General features: G+C 40.5%; 2 protein-coding genes across 2 annotated transcripts in view; both read right to left on the bottom strand.

The window, feature by feature from the left end:
* LOC111857778 (protein unc-13 homolog B) overlaps positions 1-21,041 on the bottom strand; it is a 124,937-nt gene that overhangs the window by 41,974 nt on the left and 61,922 nt on the right. The window lies entirely within an intron of this gene.
* LOC140592004 (uncharacterized) lies at positions 855-13,876 on the bottom strand. The gene is made up of 3 exons (XM_072713836.1): positions 13,699-13,876; positions 1,392-3,952; positions 855-895 (listed from the first exon to the last, which is right to left on the bottom strand). The coding sequence occupies exons 2-3, from the start codon at positions 3,808-3,810 to the stop codon at positions 855-857; spliced, it is 2,460 nt and encodes an 819-aa protein (XP_072569937.1). The 5' UTR covers positions 3,811-3,952; positions 13,699-13,876.

Here is a 21,041-nt window from a genome sequence, read left to right as displayed (position 1 = left end):
TGAGTTTCATGTCTCAAGCTCATAAAACAAATCAATAAACCAGCTGAAAATATAGGACTATTTAAGGGACCATCTGAAAACAATCAGCCAGGGCAAACAGTCAATCATTGCTCAGATGAACGTAAAGGATAAACAAAGTACTGGAACCCGTATAAAAGAAAGTCAATGGTCATGTATAATCTTCAACCAAATAAAAATACTAACAAAAATGGAATTTAACAGGATAAGAAAAATGGCAATGGTAGTGCTCTCTCTAGAGCAGGGGGGTTCAATCCGCTCCACTGGGGCCAGAGCTGTGTGCAGCTGAATTCTTTCCCTGTCCCACCATACTTGACTCAGCTCAAGAGCTGTGTGGAAGTTAGCAAAGCATTTGAATCAGGTGTGTTAAACAAGAGAAACCCCAAAAATGGGCAGGTCTCTGGACCTCCAGGACTGAATTTGGACTCCTCTGCTCTAGCCATAGACATCTATCATACAATGCAGATACTGTCTGTAAAAAAAATAAGGTTTGACACAAAAACACACATTAGATGGGTAAAGCATCCAACACTGAATTACAAGAATCTCTTAATTCCTTTCAAATAAAACACAGGCAAACTGTGCATTTTAGGAAACACCTTTCAATGACGAAGCACAAGAGTAAGCAGGGAATAATCCAGAACAAAGGAAAAAAGAGACGACGACACACTCAGTTTAGTTATGACCAATGATAAGATGGTTTCATGCAACTTTTTCTCTTTTTTGTTTAGAATGAAACGTGATACACGTGCAGGGCTGACCGTGCAACTCAAGTCTCATGCAAGAACCATACATGGAAAAGGTAATGTTAGAATAAAATAAATAGCTTTAATTTTTTAAGTTTCAAGAGTAACCTGGTCATCTTCTCTACTCGTCTCTGGAAGAAAGAAAAAAAGATACAATAGAAAAACTGCTCAACACCGAACCCTTGGTCAGGTTTGCTTTATGAGAATAACTAAAGCCACAAAAAAATCATATCCTTGACCATAATATTACAGCAACAATGATGCACCATCCCTGAACAACACAGGAAAGTAATGACACTGTATTCCTGCTTTGTAAGAAAATATGAAAGAATTTTGGCAAGTGTATAAAGCAAATTTATTCAAAGGGTATAAAACACAAAATCTGAAGGAAGAGATAAGCCTTACTTAAAAAGCGGTAAATGAAACCACCTTTAATAAAGTAATTTTAAAAAGCTTAGGTAAAACGCAAAGAAAATAATAATATTATCCAACCACACATACTTTTACCATATAAAGAATACAACAACAACAATAATAATAATAAAATAATAATAATAATAACAACAATAACATTATTATTATTATTTGAGTGTTTGTGTCCTTGTCCATTATAAAGATTTAAAGTACCTGGGTTGAACTCCTCAGACAGAGCAGACTTTGGTCGCTCCACAATCCTGGATAAGTTCTGACGGACCTGTCTCTTCTCCTTTAGGACTTGCTGGAAGGTGTTTAGACAATGGAGACGACGTGCTTCTTGCTGGCTAAGGTCATTTGCTTGGGCACTGAGCCGCAAACAATCATCCACACTGGGGAGCTCCTTCACCAGCTGAGGCTCATCAGTAATAGCCTGGATCTCTGCTGGAAGTAGCTCACCAACAGTGCAGAGAGAGTGGGATGTATGTTGAGAAGACTGGAGCTCTGACTGCCCAGTAAAAATTTCAGGGCCTTCCTGGTTCTCCATTTGGGACATATCACCTTCTGAAATAAGAGGACCATCTCTATGCTGCTCAAATGGAGGTTCAAAAGAGAGGTAACCTGACACTACAGTGTCGCCCCCCTCCTTATCTGATTGGCTGCATGCCCACTGTACTTCAGAAGATGGCTGTCCGTCAAAACTCGAAAGAAAGTCCGCTGCACTTACGTTGTCCGGGCCGGGGGAGCTAGTTCCCTCAAGTTTTCTTAAAGCCCCTTTTAGAGCAGATTGAAAGGTTAGCACAGCTTTGCCAATGGTTTTCACGTTGAAGCCCACATTGGGGAGCTCAGAGGTTTCTGACCCAAGACCAGAGTGAGCAGAGTTTAAACAGAAATAGCCTTCCTCACCAGGTGCTTCTGCATCATAGCTGGGGTATACCTGGTCAGCCCAGTCTCTCTCCACACTTTCTGTTGATCCTGTATCTTGAGTGTCTGCTAGAGGGCAGAGCTCACAGTGCTGGCAGTAGTCATCACAGTCGGTGAGGATAATGGTGGAATTGTGGCTCAGGCTCCTAGAAGGTCCACTAGCTGTCTCATCTGCGTAGGCTTCCATGGTGTGGTGTCCAGAGCTTCGTGAGTACAGATAACTGGCTGGGCCTTTGCATTCCAGGTTGGGATTGTGCATTTGATGATGAAGAGCTGCCTCTGGGTCCTTCAGGCGATGCTCTGGAGCCCTCCAATCAGCCAGGCTGGGTGACGTCGATGGGGAGTTGTAATGGCGGCCAAAAAGCAGGGAGAGGTGCTCTGAGCTACTCAGCGAGGACTGTCCTGGGGTGCTGCTGGTATCCCCTCCACCATACTGGTCCCAAAGATCTGGCTCTTCAGAACGTTCCCCTTCATCTATGCTATTCTGCTGAGAATAGACACCCTCCTCACTCCAAACTGCCTCACCACTCAGACTGTGCGGCATTCCTGAGGCAGCCCAGCTTTTATATTCCGGATGATGATGGGAACACACTACGCCTTGCCCTACAGGTTCAGAACTGTTCGACTTTGAGCTGTTACCTGAAGACAGTGAGCTTGTACTGGGGCATTCCTGGCCATGCTGTTGTTCCAAGTATCCAAGACTATCCTTTTTTTCTACTGAGCAAGATACACGAGAGCTCTGCACCAATGTGCCCTGATCCCCTTGGCCGTAAGAATTGGAAACAGACAACTGGCTACAGGAGGAGTACATGGGTGATGCCTGAAATGAGGAGCCAGTTCGTCTCATGGGACTTTTCTGAGTTGATGACAATGTGTCATTTTTGCGATACGTGTAATACTCTGAGCGTGGACCGCTAGGCATTCTCCAGGGGGCCACCGGTGCAGTACAGTCCTTGCTGAGGCTCCCACAGTGGCTTCTGGGCCTCTCAGGGTGAAAAGGCCCAGCCGTGGCCCCTGAACGAATAGACTCGATCTCAGTCAGCACTGCATCCACACAGCAAGAAACCTCATCCACAGAGCCCCGCACAGAGGTGAGATACTGCCTCAAGTCCGAAATTTCAGCCTGAATCTTATTTATGCCCCGTAGCTCCTTCAGAATATGCTCGACAATGTCACTGGATCCAGGCTCTTCCTGCTTCCTGTCAAGTTCTGCCTCACTGGTGCTATTTGAGGGGGTGAATGATGATCCTCCAGCAAGGTCTTTCCCCTGTCCCAGGGCTCCTCGTCTGTCCTTCTCATTCAGAATAGAGCCAATCTCGTTCAAAATCATGTCATCATGTCGGGGTCCATTGCAGGGGATCTTAATGCTGCCCTTCTTGTTCTGTTCTATTTTCCTCGCTGAGGATGTGCTGGAGGTGCCCGTGTGACCCTGATCATTTGGGACATGTTGGCATGAAAATCCACCAGTTGAGGAAACTCTCTTTATGCCACAGACAAACATGTCCTTCTCAATCTCCACAGTGGAGTGACAGGAGTCATGGGATGAGTGTTCCCCAGCCCCCTGAAGGAACTTTTGGATCTTGCTCCTAAGACCCTGGGCCACCTTTGGGTTCTGCATCCTTTTTTTAGCCAAGTCCTTCTTCTTAGCCCTCTTGTGTTGAATGATGCCTGTCCCATCTTGCCCGTTGAAGCGATTTCTGGAGAGCATCCTTGCTCACTGAAGCATCAGTATATTCCTCAGGTGTAGACCATAGCATTTGGTCCCAGTTTCATGTCTGTATGTAGGACTGCCATTTCATAATGCGTGCACATGGCGACTGTTCCACCCTACCCAGCAGCCTTTTCCATGACTAGCAAGACAAAGAAAGCACAGCCTGAAAAAGCAAGTATAGTTTGCTTCTGTGGGATGATTCTCTTGCATTTTAGTTCATTGTAATCATGCTGCCATCAAAACTGTCCGATTATATAGAAAGGTTCAATAGCAGACTACATCCTTCCATATATTCAAAATACAATTGTACTGCATCTCTGGATCGTTCATGCATAAAATAAAGAACATCTAAGGCTATCCAGTCATTAATCATCACTTGTCTAGCCATATTACCCCCTATTATAAAAGGAGAATTGTGTATCCACCTTACAAAAGAAGAAAACTAACCTCTTCTAGAATGCAAAACAAAATATGTAACATTTTCTGAAGTACAGCGCACAAAAAATGAAATTATGAGAATTTCATCTGAAATTCAATATAAGGCATGAATGTCTAACCCTCACCACTACAGGGGAAACAATAAACCCAAAGTTAATTTCATGGAACACAGAGCCCTTGAACCACGCTTCACATTCCTGCCTGTTTTAATATGTTTTGATTACAAAAGTGTATTGCGTGGGAATCAGTGTTGGCGACACCAATCCCCACTATGCAGCAGAACACAAACATTACGGCCAGAAGTGGCATAGAAAGACAATTGCCACCCCCATTGCTTTTCCCTTTTGATTTTCTTCCATTCAGTTTCCTTGTGACTGCATGCAAGCATTTTCTACCCTTCATAAGTTGCTGTTTATGCTCCAACACATCATACCTAAACAAATCTTTATTTTGCAGTTTGTCAATTTCTTAAGTACCTTAAGAAAACTAATTTATGAAGAAAATGTTCCATGTAAATCTCACACTGACCATTTACAATCTTTAACTTTAATTTTTAATGTTTAGCACCTGTTCTTCTCTGTGATCTGCTGTAACAGCCACAAAGAAAGGAAAATCCAAATTTAAAAGAGCAAGGATCAGTTTCACCTGATTAGATGGCTCAGGAGTGAATGGCAAGTAAAACACCTTCTCTACCCTAATCTCTTCAAACTGAACCACCACACCTTCATCTCGCAGCTCATTCTCATCGCAAACGGCTCCATCTGTCAATTCCAAAACCAGCTGCTTTCTTAAATACAAATAACCCACTCAGTCTAGAAGTCAGAGACGGCTGTTTGCTCACAACAACAGTGCCGTCAGAAATAAGCATTTTCTGAATGACAAAACTGAGAAAGTGCCGGTGCTTCTTCCAGAGTGCAGATTCAGGTCTGGCTTCGTCTCCTATCGGCCTCATTTAGACTTCTGTGGGTGAACTCTCACTTGCTGCTCCATAACTCTGCAGACCTGCAAAGTCCAGTTCATTTGACTAGTGCGATCACTCCTTACCATGCCTGGGCCAGAGTACAGTTAGTCACACTCGGGCACGGTACAGAGGTAATGTGGTCACTAACTGTGCCTGGTTAGAAAACACACTGACATCAGTGATGCAGCTGACACTCTAATGTGCACCTGTACACTATACATGGACCGGACTGGGAAGGAACGGATCTCATAGGCTGTACAGACTGCGACAATTTTCTGTCAAACTGCGTGGGGTATAATTCAGTTTCAGCAGTGGTTTGGACATATTGAGTCAATGGTTAGTGTTAGCAAATATAACATTAGCGATGTCTGTAATAGTGTAAGTCGTACCGGTACTAAAGAAATGTATTGCTGAACGGCTTTCAAAAATGCAGGACCACAGTACCCTTTCGGTACCGGTATCCCAAGCAATACTAGTCTCTAGTTATTTGGTAATACCTTATATGTGCAGCATGAATAAATAAAAACTAGATATTAGATAAATCTATGCGTGTCATTATGCCCAAAATGAGCCCAAATGAACCACAAAATAAAGACATTAATCGTGAATTCCATTTCCATTTCCTTCCTATGTTTTCTTCAACACAAAACAGTCGCATGGTGATGATGAAAGCATGCTGGGGCCCAGGTAGCTAGTGCAATGTGTGCTGGGACACAGTACAAGCAACAGGGAAAAGTGTGAGTACGCCCTGAAAGTCTGACTGGGCATTGTATTCTTACATTGTAACAGTACAATGTAAGAAAGTAGTTGACTTAAAATCCATCATTCACTGTGGCAACTTGAGAAAAGCACAGGAGAATAAATATTGTATACATGATTGAAGGTACAATCAATTGATAGATTGTTTTTGTGATTGCAGGCAGACAGAGCTTTTACACACATAATCAAACCAAATTGAAATTACAATGACAAGTGAAAAAGATATTCTTAGAAGGAACAATGAATGAACTGCTAAATAAGCTGTCATTGTTGCATGAGAAATGAGCAAGGAAATGTCATTTATCACCTCTGATAAAACCACAAAATTGGAACAATAATATATGTTGTTTTTTTCATACAATGGTAGTTGGTTGGGCTGGTCAAATTAATGATGGGTGACTGCCTTTCTGCATCATTGCTGCATTATCCTTTGAGTGCACTTAAATTCTGACAAATAACCTATTTTGGTTAAAGATTTTTTTATGCACCACTGTAAAATAGGGTTATTATAAAACAAACCTGTGAGGTTTTATAATTTTATAATTATTCTATAATTATAATAATCTCTCTTTTATAATTTTATTTCAGTTCTTATACTTATATCAGATTTTTTTTTTTACGTTCTTGTCTTGTGTCTCTGTGTGACCGATTAGTAGTAACATGAGCAATTTCCTCCGGGATCAATAAAAGTTTTTCTGATTCTGATTGTGATTCCTTAAAATCTGCCGTTAATCTGATGAAAAAGTTGCAAGAACATGGAAGTCAGAGCAGATGCTGGCGGTGAAACTCTGACAAATGCTGAACAACCTTTAAAGTCAGCAGCGCCGGTAGCGGAGTTAAGGGCAGATTTGTAGTTTTACTGCTACCAGCTGAGCAAATTACATACATATAAATGTCTAACTCACACTGCTCCAGGAAAATGCCCAGCTGAATAAAGGGAGGCTTTGCTTATAAGACTCTTCTGCTAGAGCTTCCCACTTTGTGAAACATGGGTTAGGCATGGAAAGTTTGGGGGAGGCTGAGGCTGGATTTAACTAACAGTATAGAGCAAGTTCCCAGAGGAGAGAGAGACTGAAACATGACCAGTGGTTGGGTTGACTTGTTTAAGTTTCTATCCATCTTCAAAACAGCTTATCTTTTTTTGGGTCACGGGGGGTCTGGAGTCTATCCCAGAGGCTACGGGCATGAGGTGGGAAACAACCCAGGACGGGGGGCCAGCTCATCGCAGGGCACACTCACACACCATTCATACCTATGGGCAATATAGTTACTCCAATTAGCCTCAGCATGTCTTTGGACTGTGGGTGGGGGGGGGGGGGGGGGGGGGAACCAGAGTACCCATGACGACATGGGGAGAACATGCAAACTCCACACACATGTGACCCAGGCAGAGACCAGAGGTGCAAGGCAACAGTGCTAACCACTGCACCACCGTGCCGCCCCTGGTTCTGCTATATTTGTTATTAATAATTCCTTATACTTCAAACAATGAAAATCGTTCGCTTGTTCATTAAGAAATGCTGGTGCCAGTCATTCTTCATATACTGCATTCTTATTTATGACACACACACATCTTCATAAACCATACACACATCTCCATAAACCATACACACATCTCCATAAACCATACACACATCTCCATAAACCATACACACATCTTCATAAACCATACACACATCTCCATAAACCATACACACATCTTCATAAACCATACACACATCTCCATAAACCATACACACATCTCCATAAACCATACACACATCTCCATAAACCACACACACATCTCCATAAACCATACACACATCTCCATAAACCATACACACATCTCCATAAACCATACACACATCTCCATAAACCATACACACATCTTCATAAACCATACACACATCTCCATAAACCATACACACATCTCCATAAACCATACACACATCTCCATAAACCACACACACATCTCCATAAACCATACACACATCTCCATAAACCATACACACATCTCCATAAACCATACACACATCTTCATAAACCATACACACATCTCCATAAACCATACACACATCTCCATAAACCATACACACATCTTCATAAACCATACACACATCTCCATAAACCACACACACATCTCCATAAACCATACACACATCTCCATAAACCATACACACATCTCCATAAACCATACACACATCTTCATAAACCATACACACATCTCCATAAACCACACACACATCTTCATAAACCATACACACATCTTCATAAACCATACACACATCTCCATAAACCATACACATATCTTCATAAACCATACACACATCTTCATAAACCATACACACATCTTCATAAACCACACACACATCTTCATAAACCATACACACATCTTCATAAACCATACACACATCTTCATAAACCATACACACATCTTCATAAACCATACACACATCTCCATAAACCATACACACATCTCCATAAACCATACACACATCTTCATAAACCATACACACATCTCCATAAACCATACACACATCTCCATAAACCATACACACATCTCCATAAACCATACACACATCTTCATAAACCATACACACATCTTCATAAACCATACACACATCTCCATAAACCATACACACATCTCCATAAACCATACACACATCTTCATAAACCATACACACATCTTCATAAACCATACACACATCTCCATAAACCATACACACATCTTCATAAACCATACACACATCTCCATAAACCATACACACATCTCCATAAACCACACACATATCTGCAGGACTGTAATACCTACTGGGGAGTAAATAAGCCCTTTATATACAAAATGATTTATTCTTTATATGTCACTGATGTTTCGCATTCCCTAAGTACTGAGAGTCAAAATAAATAAATGCATAATAAATATCAAACCATAAAAATGACCATTTCAGAAGGGCTATACAAACAGCCTTGAAGCAAAGTCTTTTAGCGATAGATGAGGATAAATTATACGGGCAAGACAGAGACCCTTTATGCAGCGACAGTCACTATGGAAACCAAACTACCCTATTATTTCTGTGCCCCCTACCCTTCCACGTCATGCCCGACATATTCAGACCTTCTAAATGCATAGCATCTCTGATCAGGCAAATCACTTCCATCTCAACTTCACCACAATTGGATATCATTATACTAATCACCTCATCCTCCTCCTCCAGTTTGAAATCTAGGCTGGTTGAATATGACTGTGTGCCCTTGTATAAATGTTGCTGAACTTTCTTAGTGCCTGGTCTGCCCTCCATAACATATGGCCACTCAGGCCCTAATAGAGAACAACAATCTGGACAGATAGATGCTCAAAACAAAGAACAAACACGAAGCAATCGCTGCTTTACACAGTGTTACGTTAAAGTTATTCAATTAAGCAACAGCTATATAACTGCACGCTATACACCAACTGCTTATGTTTTTGCCATTTTGTGCAATCAATCAGAAGAATAGCTGTGTAAATATCACACATCCCAATGCCGGCGCATCATTAATAATAATAATACAGAACAAGCTGGTATATCTGGGCATTGATTTACAAGCTTCACAAAAGAATGGTGCCTCACTTTCACTGGACCCAGGGGAAATCTTCAGCCACAATCAGTAACACGGCTCATTAATATAATGGAGAAACAAATACCGAATACAGCATCCCCTGGATCCAGCAAGGCCCGATTCCTCAAAACCGCAATACTGACACAAAATGGCCCCTGTAGTTGAGATTCTGTCTTGACCTGTACATTTCATGCTACATACTGATGTGAGAAATCCTGTAGTCATCAGGCCTCCAATCCATGGGTAAGTATAATTTTATTCTGTAATTTTAATCATTTTCATTGTGTTTCTTTCACTTGATTGAAAGCATAAGTTGTGGGCAAGAAGTTTCCTAAGATGGCTGAATAGTTGGTACCAACTGCCAGTCATCATGTTCTTGTCCAGCTCTGTTTAAAATGTAATCCATCGCATAATGGTTCCTATTAAGCCTTGCTGTTCTCCTGTGAACACGGCAAATGGATTTATTTTGGAAACATTTTGGAAACGTTTACACTAACCAATCACCCAAATAACCGCTGTAAAAAGCCTATCAAACAAGGACTGTCAATTCCGGCCATTACGAAGTACAGAGAAAACCACCACGACCAATAGAGAGTGCCAGGAAAATATAGATCTCTACTGGGATGAAGTGAAAAAAGGAAAACAAAAAAAAAGAATTAAGGAAAGGTCATGAATTGCCTGTAACACCTGCCTAACCATGTTGAATCACTCACTAAACCTACAGACAACCCAGCAGATGTGGTTTATTATCTCCCATGTGCCAGACCACAGCTTGAGCGAAGTAGGGTCTAACCAATCTATAGTCTACAAATACAAAGATCAATAGAGACTGATGGGAAACTGACCCTGTAGCCAAACAATTACAGCTACAAAACCCCTTGTAGGAAGTTATAACCTAGCAGAAAGTATTTCATAAACACTTTATGAAGTACCCCTACATGTTACCAGACAGGATGCCTTGCTGGTAGGTTTCTCCTCTAACATCTTTCATTAACAAGCTGTTTTCACTCATAGAACTGCTATCGACTTTGTTTTTTATCTCACAGTTTATTTTGTAAACTCCAGACACTGTAATTTGTGAAAGGTGAAGTTCCCTAAGAAAGTGGCTGTTTCTTGTTAGTCTAATACAGCACCAGCATGTTTAACAATTCCCCATCTTGTGCTTTTATTTTTATAGTCTTATCAGGATATGTTGAGAAGTGTTAGTTAAATATTAAATTTAAATTCAAATAAATTTCTCAGGAGAATAAATCCACTCAAGTTCAATGTAAAATCATAAAAACATAACTCTACACCATATTACTAAATAAGTTCAATGATATGGCATCATTTTGCAGTGAAGATGAGCCACAGGAAATCATGGAGTTCCATCCATTCATCTTCTATACCACTTATGCAGCGAGAGATTATAGGCGCTTTGAGCCTAACCCCTGAAGCAAAAGACATACTGTACTGCAGAAGAAACCCAGAATGGAATGGTCATTACGGGACATGCCCAAGCACACACACGCAAGCGCGCACACACACACACACACACACGCACACACAAATTCAGAGGATACTCCATTCATTTCTATGACCTTAAGCGCTACCCATCCCTAAACTTAATCATAAGTAAACAAACCAAATGCAAGACTTTTGGCATTTTTAGTTTTTGATTGTATTCATAGATTTATATAGAACTGAGTTGCCCCTTGTGGAAACCAAAAAAAAAACTAAATAACAGATTAACAGGTTTTTATCACATTGTGGAGTCATTTCCTCCCCCCCCCCCCCAGTTCATCATACCCCCCACAGGGCTCTTTCTAAATCCTGTTAGGTTCCTAAATTGCTAAATGGCCATTGGAGAGGGAACAGGCTTATAAGGACCTCAATCCTGCAGTGGCAACTTTTTGGCAATAGGCAGTTAAAAGCACAAAGATCGGATCTTTGACGATGCTCCGACGCTCATGCCAGATTCACAATTCCATGGGATAAATAAGGGTGAAATATACATTTTTTTTCTAACTATACTAATACATTCTTTACTTCCTATGAATTTCTGAAATATTTTGTTGTTTCACTGAAAATCGCTGCTATGTTTCAGCTCTTGTAGGATTCTGCTGCACCTTTTACCTCATAGCTGCTGCTGGAGAATTCTTGAGAAAAGGCACCTTGTTGGATATCACCAGCCATTGTTCGGGCTACAAAAGCAATTAAAGGCTTTCACCTTTGCTATGCTTCTGAATAATGAAAAAAATGCTTCCACAGGAGGCGGGTGGGTCTCCATTAAATCACAAAGGCAACAACAGTGATTATGCACATAAATGAATCTGATGTCTACTGCAACTCTAAACAAGATCTGGTTAAGATGGCACGGAATTTACCACAGCCGTTTCTGGCAGGCTGCCCGTGACTTAAAGCGCTCATAAGCTAAGTGGATTGATCGTCCTTTCTTTTCCTGAGTGAATGAGTTTTCAGCCCCTCTCTGTCACTTTGAGTAGAAAAAGTGCACTTCCATTAGGAGGGAAAATGAGGCTAATCTATACAGGAGGCCTGAACAATCAGGGACCAGTAAAATATAGACTGGTCACTGCAAGAATCACACCTTTTTAATGTTAAGTGCATGCATTCAGTAGACACTGGTGAGGACCAAAACCTTGTCAAAAAAACTAAGCTTTCCGTTTTTATTCCATCACTCAGCTGCAAATAAAATTTACAGCACCAACGCAACAAATAAAATGCACATTGTGCATTTTTCCTATTCGGATAAACTAAAAAAGAAAAAGCCATTTAACAACTGCCGAAGAGTTAAATAAAGCATTGCATATAAGAGTACTGTTTTCTAAAGTGACTCCTGATTGCATTGTATATAATTGTGCCTAGTCTTTCATGGTTTGCTCAGTAATCTGAATAATCTTCAAGGGCTTTACTGAGCTATTCGAAAGCTATCATCACTTCTTAGAAAATTTTTATGTGCAATCATACATTATCCTGATTAGCACAAGACACTATTTCTGACTGCTTGGTTTTTGCATTTCTTGATTCTATCAGGTCTCCCCTCTCAGAAAGGCTAATGAAGGTTTGGAAGGCAGTGCTATCAGCCACTGTGGAGTATAGACACACACACACAATCCAGTAGATTAATGTCCACACATCAAATACAAAAAGAATGTTTTGACCGGCCTTAAGCTGACCTGTAGTAACTGCGCAAAGTGAAAAATACAGATTAATCCATAATTTAACATTCTCATAGAAGCCCAGGTGTAAGATTATTTCCCTGCTAGGTCAGAATACACTCTGCCTCAACCAACCGGCTATTCTTAAATTCTCTTAATAAAACCTTAGCATGATTTTCCAAGCAGGTGTCTCATCTAATCTATGAGTCCGCAGGAAGCTGAATGATTTCTCAAGCTCATGAGAGCAGAAAAAACAGCTGGTAGTGCCAGTCTTAATTTTCACCAAGCCATAGGAGTGAATGAGCAGAAATGCCAAATTCCCCTTTTCCCTTTAAATTTCACAGTTCACTGCCCAGCAAAGTCCAGCTTAGCCCCCTGGCTATGACATGAACGGGGACATGTTGCATTATTTTTCAGTTAACTATGTCAGCTTATTGGTCACTTGTATTTGTATTGTGTTGTATTATCTTTATTTGAGTCTTTAATTTAATCTGCATCTATTAACAGTTTTCAGGAAAGGAACACCACAAATAATTATAATTGACAATTAAGCTGTACCATTAGAAATCAAATTTCCATACAAGAAGAAAAAAAATCTATATTGTATAAATTACTTTACCTACAGACTGAGCAAATTTCCTATAAGATCAAAATTATTGCAGGAAGTCCATGATCGCATTTATCAGTTGGTGGAATGTAGCTAAATATGCACAGCTGTTTCATTTATCCTCAAATAAGATAGTAGCAGCATATATACTGTAACCTGAAATCAAACACCACTCTGTCAAAGGCCTCCCCACGCTTCAATGCACTGTTCTCCTAAAAAAATCTATAAATCCTAAACTGCACATGAGCAAACAAAAGCCAGAGATCACTTCATCACTAATTTGTGCACACTTTTGTATGAATTAAAGCGCTCTTCGTAAAGCCTAAAAATACATTTATGAGAATTAAAGAAACAAACTGCCTGCTTCTGGAATGTTCACTTACCCTATAGGAGGGGATTCAGAGCTCAGAAGAGGCATGGAATTGAGCAAGAAACTGCAGAATCCACCAGGAAAAAGTGACAGATCCACTGACAAGAGCCCACAGAAGTGTGCAGCTCTACTTATGGTAGAGCTGAGACGGGCAGAAATATCCTCAGATACCTTTAAGCGCCAGTTCCACAGCCACTACGGAACAAAAAGAGCAATCCGTCAGGTCTGTGTCACCGGATCAGCACCTAAGTAGCACACAGACAGCGTGAGGAGACGTGCTTTTCCTCCAGCAGACTGGAGCAGCGCATGCGTGACCTCAGCATCCCAGCACACGCGTGCCTCCATCCCTCGCCCCAGCTGTCTCCTGCTCTGCCCACCAAGCATGCACCCTGTCCTCTGGCTGGGGGGCTCACTGGGTACAGCTTGTTGCACAAGGCAGTAGTGAAGCTGGCTTTCACTCAATCACATGCTGACTCTCTCCCCCTGACTCTCTCTTCCCTCCCCTTTTCTGCTCACTACACACACACACACACACACACACACAGACACACACACACACACACACACACCTGTACTCATATCTTTATGGGGATTGTCCATTCACCTCTATGGGCAAAACCCTAATCCCAACAAAAGCAACCTTAACTCCTACCCAGCCCTAACCTTAACCATGAGTAACCAAACAAAATTGTAGGTTTTTGTCTGCAGTCACAGATTAAATATTTATTAGATTATTATTTACCCTTGGGGGGACCTAAAAGAATGGTCCCCACAAAGTCAAAATAACAGGTCTTTAATCACACTTTGGGGACATTTGGTCCCAGCAATGTAATGTATATCTGTCCTCCCACCCCCCCCCCCCCCCCCACACACACACACACACACACACACACACACACACACGCACACACACACAAAAGCCACAATTACTCAAACAGGTGAACGAATACACACAACTACACAGAGACACACAAACCACAAAGACCAAAATTGCATCATGTTATGCTGACATACATAAAATCTGAAACATCCACTGCCTAGATACCTAATCTGGTACTCCACAACTAGTGAATCAGAGATGTATCAGCACCAAGTCTGGATAAGCCAAACCAGCAGAACATACTGAATGGTCTCACCTGTCTGTGATCCCGACAGATGACTACTGTCGGCAGTTAACTTGACTTAGAGTTATTCCATAGGTTCCTTTAAGAATACAAACATTGCCATCTGTCACGTCAGTCTCAAACTCCAGAATTAAAATGACTTTATATTACTTTATTGCATGAGCCCTTATCGTAGACTCTCTTCAGTTCTCTGATTCAAGCAGAACACATTTAGCTGGCTATCCTGAGCGGAAGTGGCAGTGCACTCACGGTGAGGGACGCTCACGCCGCTGTGATAAGTGCTGTAATTATGAGCCGCGACCCAGTCCTTCCCATGACACATTCACACAAACACCTTCTGAAAATAGATCTAGAGATTTGCTTGTGTCAGGACGCATGTTCTCATGCAGAATCAGAGGAAAGAGCCTGTTTCACACCATCAAATGCATGGCCATAACACTAACACATGATTTACAGCTAAAGAGTTATCAGTGAAAACTTGTGCAGTGTATGTTTGCATTGAGGTTCCTTCTGATAAGCTTATCTATTATTTCAGTGAAAGTACCTTCCTTTATTTTCCATCAGGGTCAGCAGAGGGCAGCAGCTTTATATTAGATTTATTGTTAGTTATTCCAAATGCCATGAAATTAGGGATGGTAAGAGTCACCGATTTGCATCAGTGCAATGACATAAAAGTTCAAAATCTGACTGCCCGGATACAAAAAACTATGCACCGGATACAATTTGAGATGAACTTAAGATGCATCATTCCAGCATCTTTGCATGAGTAAAATCTGATTTATTAATATAAAATTATTAGTAGAGGCCTTATACCTTTAATATTTAAAAATATGACCAATTATTTTTGACCAATAATTTTATATTTAGATTTATTTCAGCTCTCCAAACTGTTTCTGTATCTGTATCATATTGAACTGCATAGCATCACATTGTTTTGCATCACATTACTGTTACATATGAAGCAGCTACGAATGCGATGTGGTATGATTTACCCATATTGAGAAATTCCTTTGATTCTCAGCAGGGGTAAATCATACTGTATTGCATCAGTAGCTGCTTCATATGTATCTGTAATGCATAAGATCTTTGGCAATGCATGGAGAAGGGTATTGTATCAGCCTCAGTGATGGAAATGCACATCTCTACATAAAATGCTTTTTAAAAACCAGGTGAGATGGGTTTTTGTGAAACCGATTGTGACAGAAAGAAAGAAAGAAAGAAAGAAAGTACTTCCATAAAGAACTCCACTTCCATAAGTGTCTATAAAAACACAATACTTAAAGAAACAAGCTGTTTAATTATCCAAATTCATTTCTAAACTTCTCAATCACTTGTGTTCATCTTCCCACACTGATTACATGATCAATCTCTGACTTGGGAGCAATCGTGAATTAAACACCGGAAAGTCAATGGCTGAATCTACACTGATCAGGCCCCCTGTCATTTTCTGTGCACCGAATCGCTGCAAACCTTATGTCCACATCGCCTGTCGAACAGCACTCTGAAATCATTGATCCTGACCTTTGCTCCTAACATGTAATCTGCTCTCCAAGGTCATATCTCAACCGGTCTCCTTATAGATCTCCATTTTCCTTTCACTCCAGTTCACCACTAAACATGACAGGAATCCTACAATTATTCATATTCTCAATTTCTTTCCACTTCATTTAATATATATCTCATTCAATAATTATGTATTATATGTATTCATAATACTTCTACATCAGGGTTGTCAACTTTGGTGAGATTTTCAATTTGAGACAAGTCTGCACATGCATTTACAAACAGTTTTATTACCTTATAAATAGTCTGACTATTTGCAAACTACCCCAATGCTTTTGATGTAGCTAATTTTAGGTTTATATTGGAATCATCTTGATTTACCGTAAAATTTCTTGCATGATCGTAAGAATCTGAAAGTGTGAGTATCACAGCAGATGTGTGAGAGTTGGCAACCCTGCTACATGTCATATTTTCATAATATTGCTAAAATTAAGCGTTGGAATACAGGGTACAAATGGAAAATGTACAGAGGTATTCTAAACAAATGAAGAAAAAAAACAATTGAAGATTTCCCAAGTGTAACACCAAATTACACTGAATAAATACACAATCTGACGGAATGCTAAATCTTCTTAGTCAAATGCAAGCAATTCTGACCTTCTGTCCTTTAATACAATACTGTCATTCTACTGCAATCCCTTCCAAGGAATTCTTCTGCCTTGTACAGACTCCAGGCTGACAACCACAGACCTGTTCTGGATAAGTAGGTGAATGATGGGCATATTGATATTGTTAAGGGCTATTACATTGCAAAATGTGAAATTTCCATGAGTAATACGCAGATATTTATAAAACAAAAATGGAGATGAAATTACCTGGAATAACCTATTGCCAACTGCAACTTATGTACCAACAAAGTTTGTCAAATAAGTTGGTGGCTTTGTAGCGAGTTCCATCAACAGACACAAAGCAGGGGCGACAAATGAGATGTGATTATTGCGCGTGCACACATCGCAATAACGATGCTGCAATGATATATCATGCAGCCCTAATATTAATTCTTTCTTTGTAATTTGCAAAAACATAGGACCTGCAAACATTACAGGTTAAAATGTATTTTCAAATGACGTAATTTAAAATGATCCACATTCAATAAACATTCAAATTCTGTTAAAAAGACACCTTGATGCAACATGGTTTTGTCTATGTGTGGGTGTCATCAGAAAACATCTCTTCAGAACTAAACATACATTGATGTTAATTAGGCAGCTCTTGGGCAACTGGTGAGCCACAAAAGGCATGCTCAAACATCCAAATTATGGAGTGAAAGAAGCAAGAACAGCTGCAATGAAGTCTTTCTTCACTGATGGAAAGGAAAGGGAGAGATTCACAAATAAAACGTAAATTTTGAAGCACAAAGAGAAACCTAATGGTGTGTTGGAGGTAACACTTTTAGGGAAAAAATGCAAGTACTTAAATACTCCAAATGGCAACAAGTGGCACGACCGCATTTATTGGGGGCGGCAGTACGCAGCGACAGAGAGAAGTGTGTGGTTATGAGAGGAGCCACAAACACCCAAGGGGAGGCTGCTATTACGCTGTCAGAGGCTTCCTCTAATCTCGGTCCCCGCGACGGCAGGCAGCATTAGAAGCAGCAGTATTATTACACCCCCAAGTACGACTGAGGCCTGCCGGGAAGAAAAAAAAAACCAACATCCAGAACCACTGAAAGGGTTCGAAAGAGGGTCATCCTATCAGCAATCCTCACAGTGTGTGAAATCAGCGATAAAGTGCTCAGCATCTGACCGAAAGTGCAGCTTTGCATTATGAACATGCTGCTGTTTAAAGGAAATAAAGGAAACACTGACTTGGGTGTCAGCACAAAACACATAATCCTACATATTTTGAAAACATATTATATATATGCTGTGTGTTGTGATTAATATGCTGTGTGCAAATTTGCAAGGGTAAAGGAGAGATTAGAGGAGAGAGAGTGAGTGTGCGTGTGTGGGTGCAGTGTTGCCTGTCCATTTTATGTGCTGTTGTTGAGAAGTTGTGGATAAAAACTTCTGAAGCATTCGGTCTGGACCGTTTGGCTCCAGAGGTGTCTCCCTGACCTCAGCAGTCTCAACAGTTTATGGTGGAGTCTCTAGTAATCCTGAAGGCCCTTAGCTAGTCAAACTAAAGGTCAACTTAAAGACCATAAAGACCACAAGCTGCTCTTAGCATGACAAAAATAATAAGCAATGCCCTTTTCCTGTTCCGTGTTTTTAAGTGACTAAACAAAGTGACTTATTTTCAGTGGTTTGCTTTTGTGAACGGTTCCCCTTATGAACCTGACAACAATGAACTGATGGACCATGGAACAGTCAGCGTGATTAGACCGAAACGGGACACCCTACAGCAGGGGTCTCCAACTCCGGTCCTGGAGAGCTACTATCCAGTCGGTTTTCTATCCTACCTGGCTTCTAATGAGCCACACCTGTTCACAGGTAAATACCAGAAGCCAAGTAGGATTGAAAATCTACTGGATAGTAGCTCTCCAGGACCGGAGTTGGAGACCCCTGCCCTACAGCATCTACCTATATTCACACTGGTAACAGGTGACTGCTGATCCCGGTTTACTGCTTATCTTTTCCTCTGCTGTTTTCAAAAAGGATGCAGGACACACAGGACATAAGGGCAGAATAGCAACAAGCTACAATTTACTTCCACGTTAATTAGGGAACATTAAGTGCTCTTTAGTCAACATGATCAGTGCATGACCACTGAATTGGCTTAATTGATGAGTTTAAAGGTAATGAACGCTGACATAAGCCCTGCTGGCACCACAATATGCTAGCTGACCTGATCTAGTAATATATGAATATTATGCTGTAGGAGGTGCAGAGAAGGAGGGATGTCATTCCTTATGAAGCCTTAGGTTATCCCACATTCTTCTCCATGGTTTCTGCTCTGTTTTCCTGCACCAGAAATCCCACTTCCCATCCTGTTACTTAGGAAGGTCTTCAGTCAGGTATTTAATTCACTTAATTTCAATGACTTCTCATTGTCCTTTGTCATGATGTCATGTTATATATTACTAAAATTCGAGGATAAATGTATGAAAAATAATATTAACATTTATATGTACAAAAATCATTTCATTAAAGGGCATTTTAAAACATTTAATATCCTATCACGCAACCTCAAGAAATACCTAAGAATATTAAACGATTAGAAAGTCTTTATGACAAAATGTCATTTGTTAAGTAAATGTTAGCTTGAAACAGGCAGCTTTCTGCTAACCCATCTAACGTGAAATGTTCCCAGAACTTTAGCCAATGTTATGTGAAGGTCCTCTCAAAGCCGGCAGAGAACTTTCCTACTGTATTGTTAATTTTCAAGTTACCAAAAGTTCTGTCAATGTCAGAACAGTAACATTATTACCTCAGCACCCTTTTAGTGCAATTAATGTTGAAAAGTATTGTGTTATAATAAAATATTATTTTATAAAAGTGGTATATGAGTATACTGAGAACATGCTTGCCAGCCCTTAACCCACGATCTTTGAGGTGTAAATCGACAGTGTTACCCTCTGCCCTACCATGCCCCTCGTTAGCTTTTATATTATTAACCTTAGTTGTAGTAGTAGCTGTTTTTGCAGTAGTGGGACAATGTTCTGGGAACACCTGGAAAAATGGACACTTTGAATGTTTCCATACCTTAATTGTAACATTCAGTAAACGTTTCTAGGACGAAAAATTGTTAGTGGGGGATGTTGCTATATGATATCCAAAATTCCCATAATAACCAAGTGCCTTCAGCCAGCTTCTTCTCATCTTATCTTACACCTGGAATGCATTAATGGCACGTATGGGTATGTATTATGCTTTAGAAACAATGAAGATCTAAACATGACAATGCCATAAAAGAAAACATGGACACTTCAAAATGGCTGGTCCGTTTATACTTCTGAATGACTTTTTAATACTTTGCTGCTGCTGTCTGGAGCTGTGAGGAATTTGTACTTCTGTGAGCCACCAGGATATTACGCCCGATGTACCACGAGAAACCGGTTGCCAAACACATGCTAATACACAAATCATTTCTACAAGCTTATGACCGACATCAAAGTCTGCTACCACCCAAGGGTAAGATGGATCAGCACGTATCACAGCATTCCTGCAGAAACATCAGCACACAAACAGCTAAGGGCAAAGAGAAATTTCAAAGTTTTGCCAACCAATTCACACTTTCACGTTGGATGTTTGCCAATTTTCCATTCAGTTTGGTCACTTAGACAATTAAGACATCAAAATTACACAGAACTAGCACAGAAAAGCCAGATGACAAGCTGTAGTCAGCAAAATGAAAGTGATATGTGTTCATGTCTTGTTATCTAATTTGGACGTTCAACTGTAGTTAAGCAAATAATGAAGGGGTAGGTTCATCTTTATAATGGCATTTCTGCTGCAAAGCTGGAATAGTAAAAAGAGATGCTGTTTGAAAACCAACAATGTATTCCCCGGACAGCCCTGTCATCCCCCTCCCTCATCTAATCTTTACTCCTCCCACACCCCTCAATCAATAAAATTTCTAGAATTACTGGATGGATCGCCTGGAAATGTGAAAGCCAATAACGTGATCACCATACAATGAAGTGTTTTGCGTACAACAGCCAAAGATGACAGAAGAATCATTTACTGAGAAGTACACACAAATTAACAGCCAAAGACTTACGTTAAAT

The sequence above is a fragment of the Paramormyrops kingsleyae genome, chromosome 7 (genome assembly GCF_048594095.1).
Source record: "Paramormyrops kingsleyae isolate MSU_618 chromosome 7, PKINGS_0.4, whole genome shotgun sequence".
Taxonomy (NCBI): Eukaryota; Metazoa; Chordata; class Actinopteri; order Osteoglossiformes; family Mormyridae; genus Paramormyrops; species Paramormyrops kingsleyae.
This window is presented reverse-complemented; position numbering and strand designations above follow the sequence as displayed.

Excerpts from the sequence above, each read along its gene's own strand:
- LOC140592004 (XM_072713836.1), bottom strand. The coding sequence starts at position 3,810 with ATGCTCTCCAGAAATCGCTTCAACGGGCAAGATGGGACAGGCATCATT. Across the intron at positions 896-1,391 it reads GTCTGAGGAGTTCAACCCAG|AGACGAGTAGAGAAGATGAC; the intron begins GTACTTTAAATC and ends TCTTTCTTCCAG.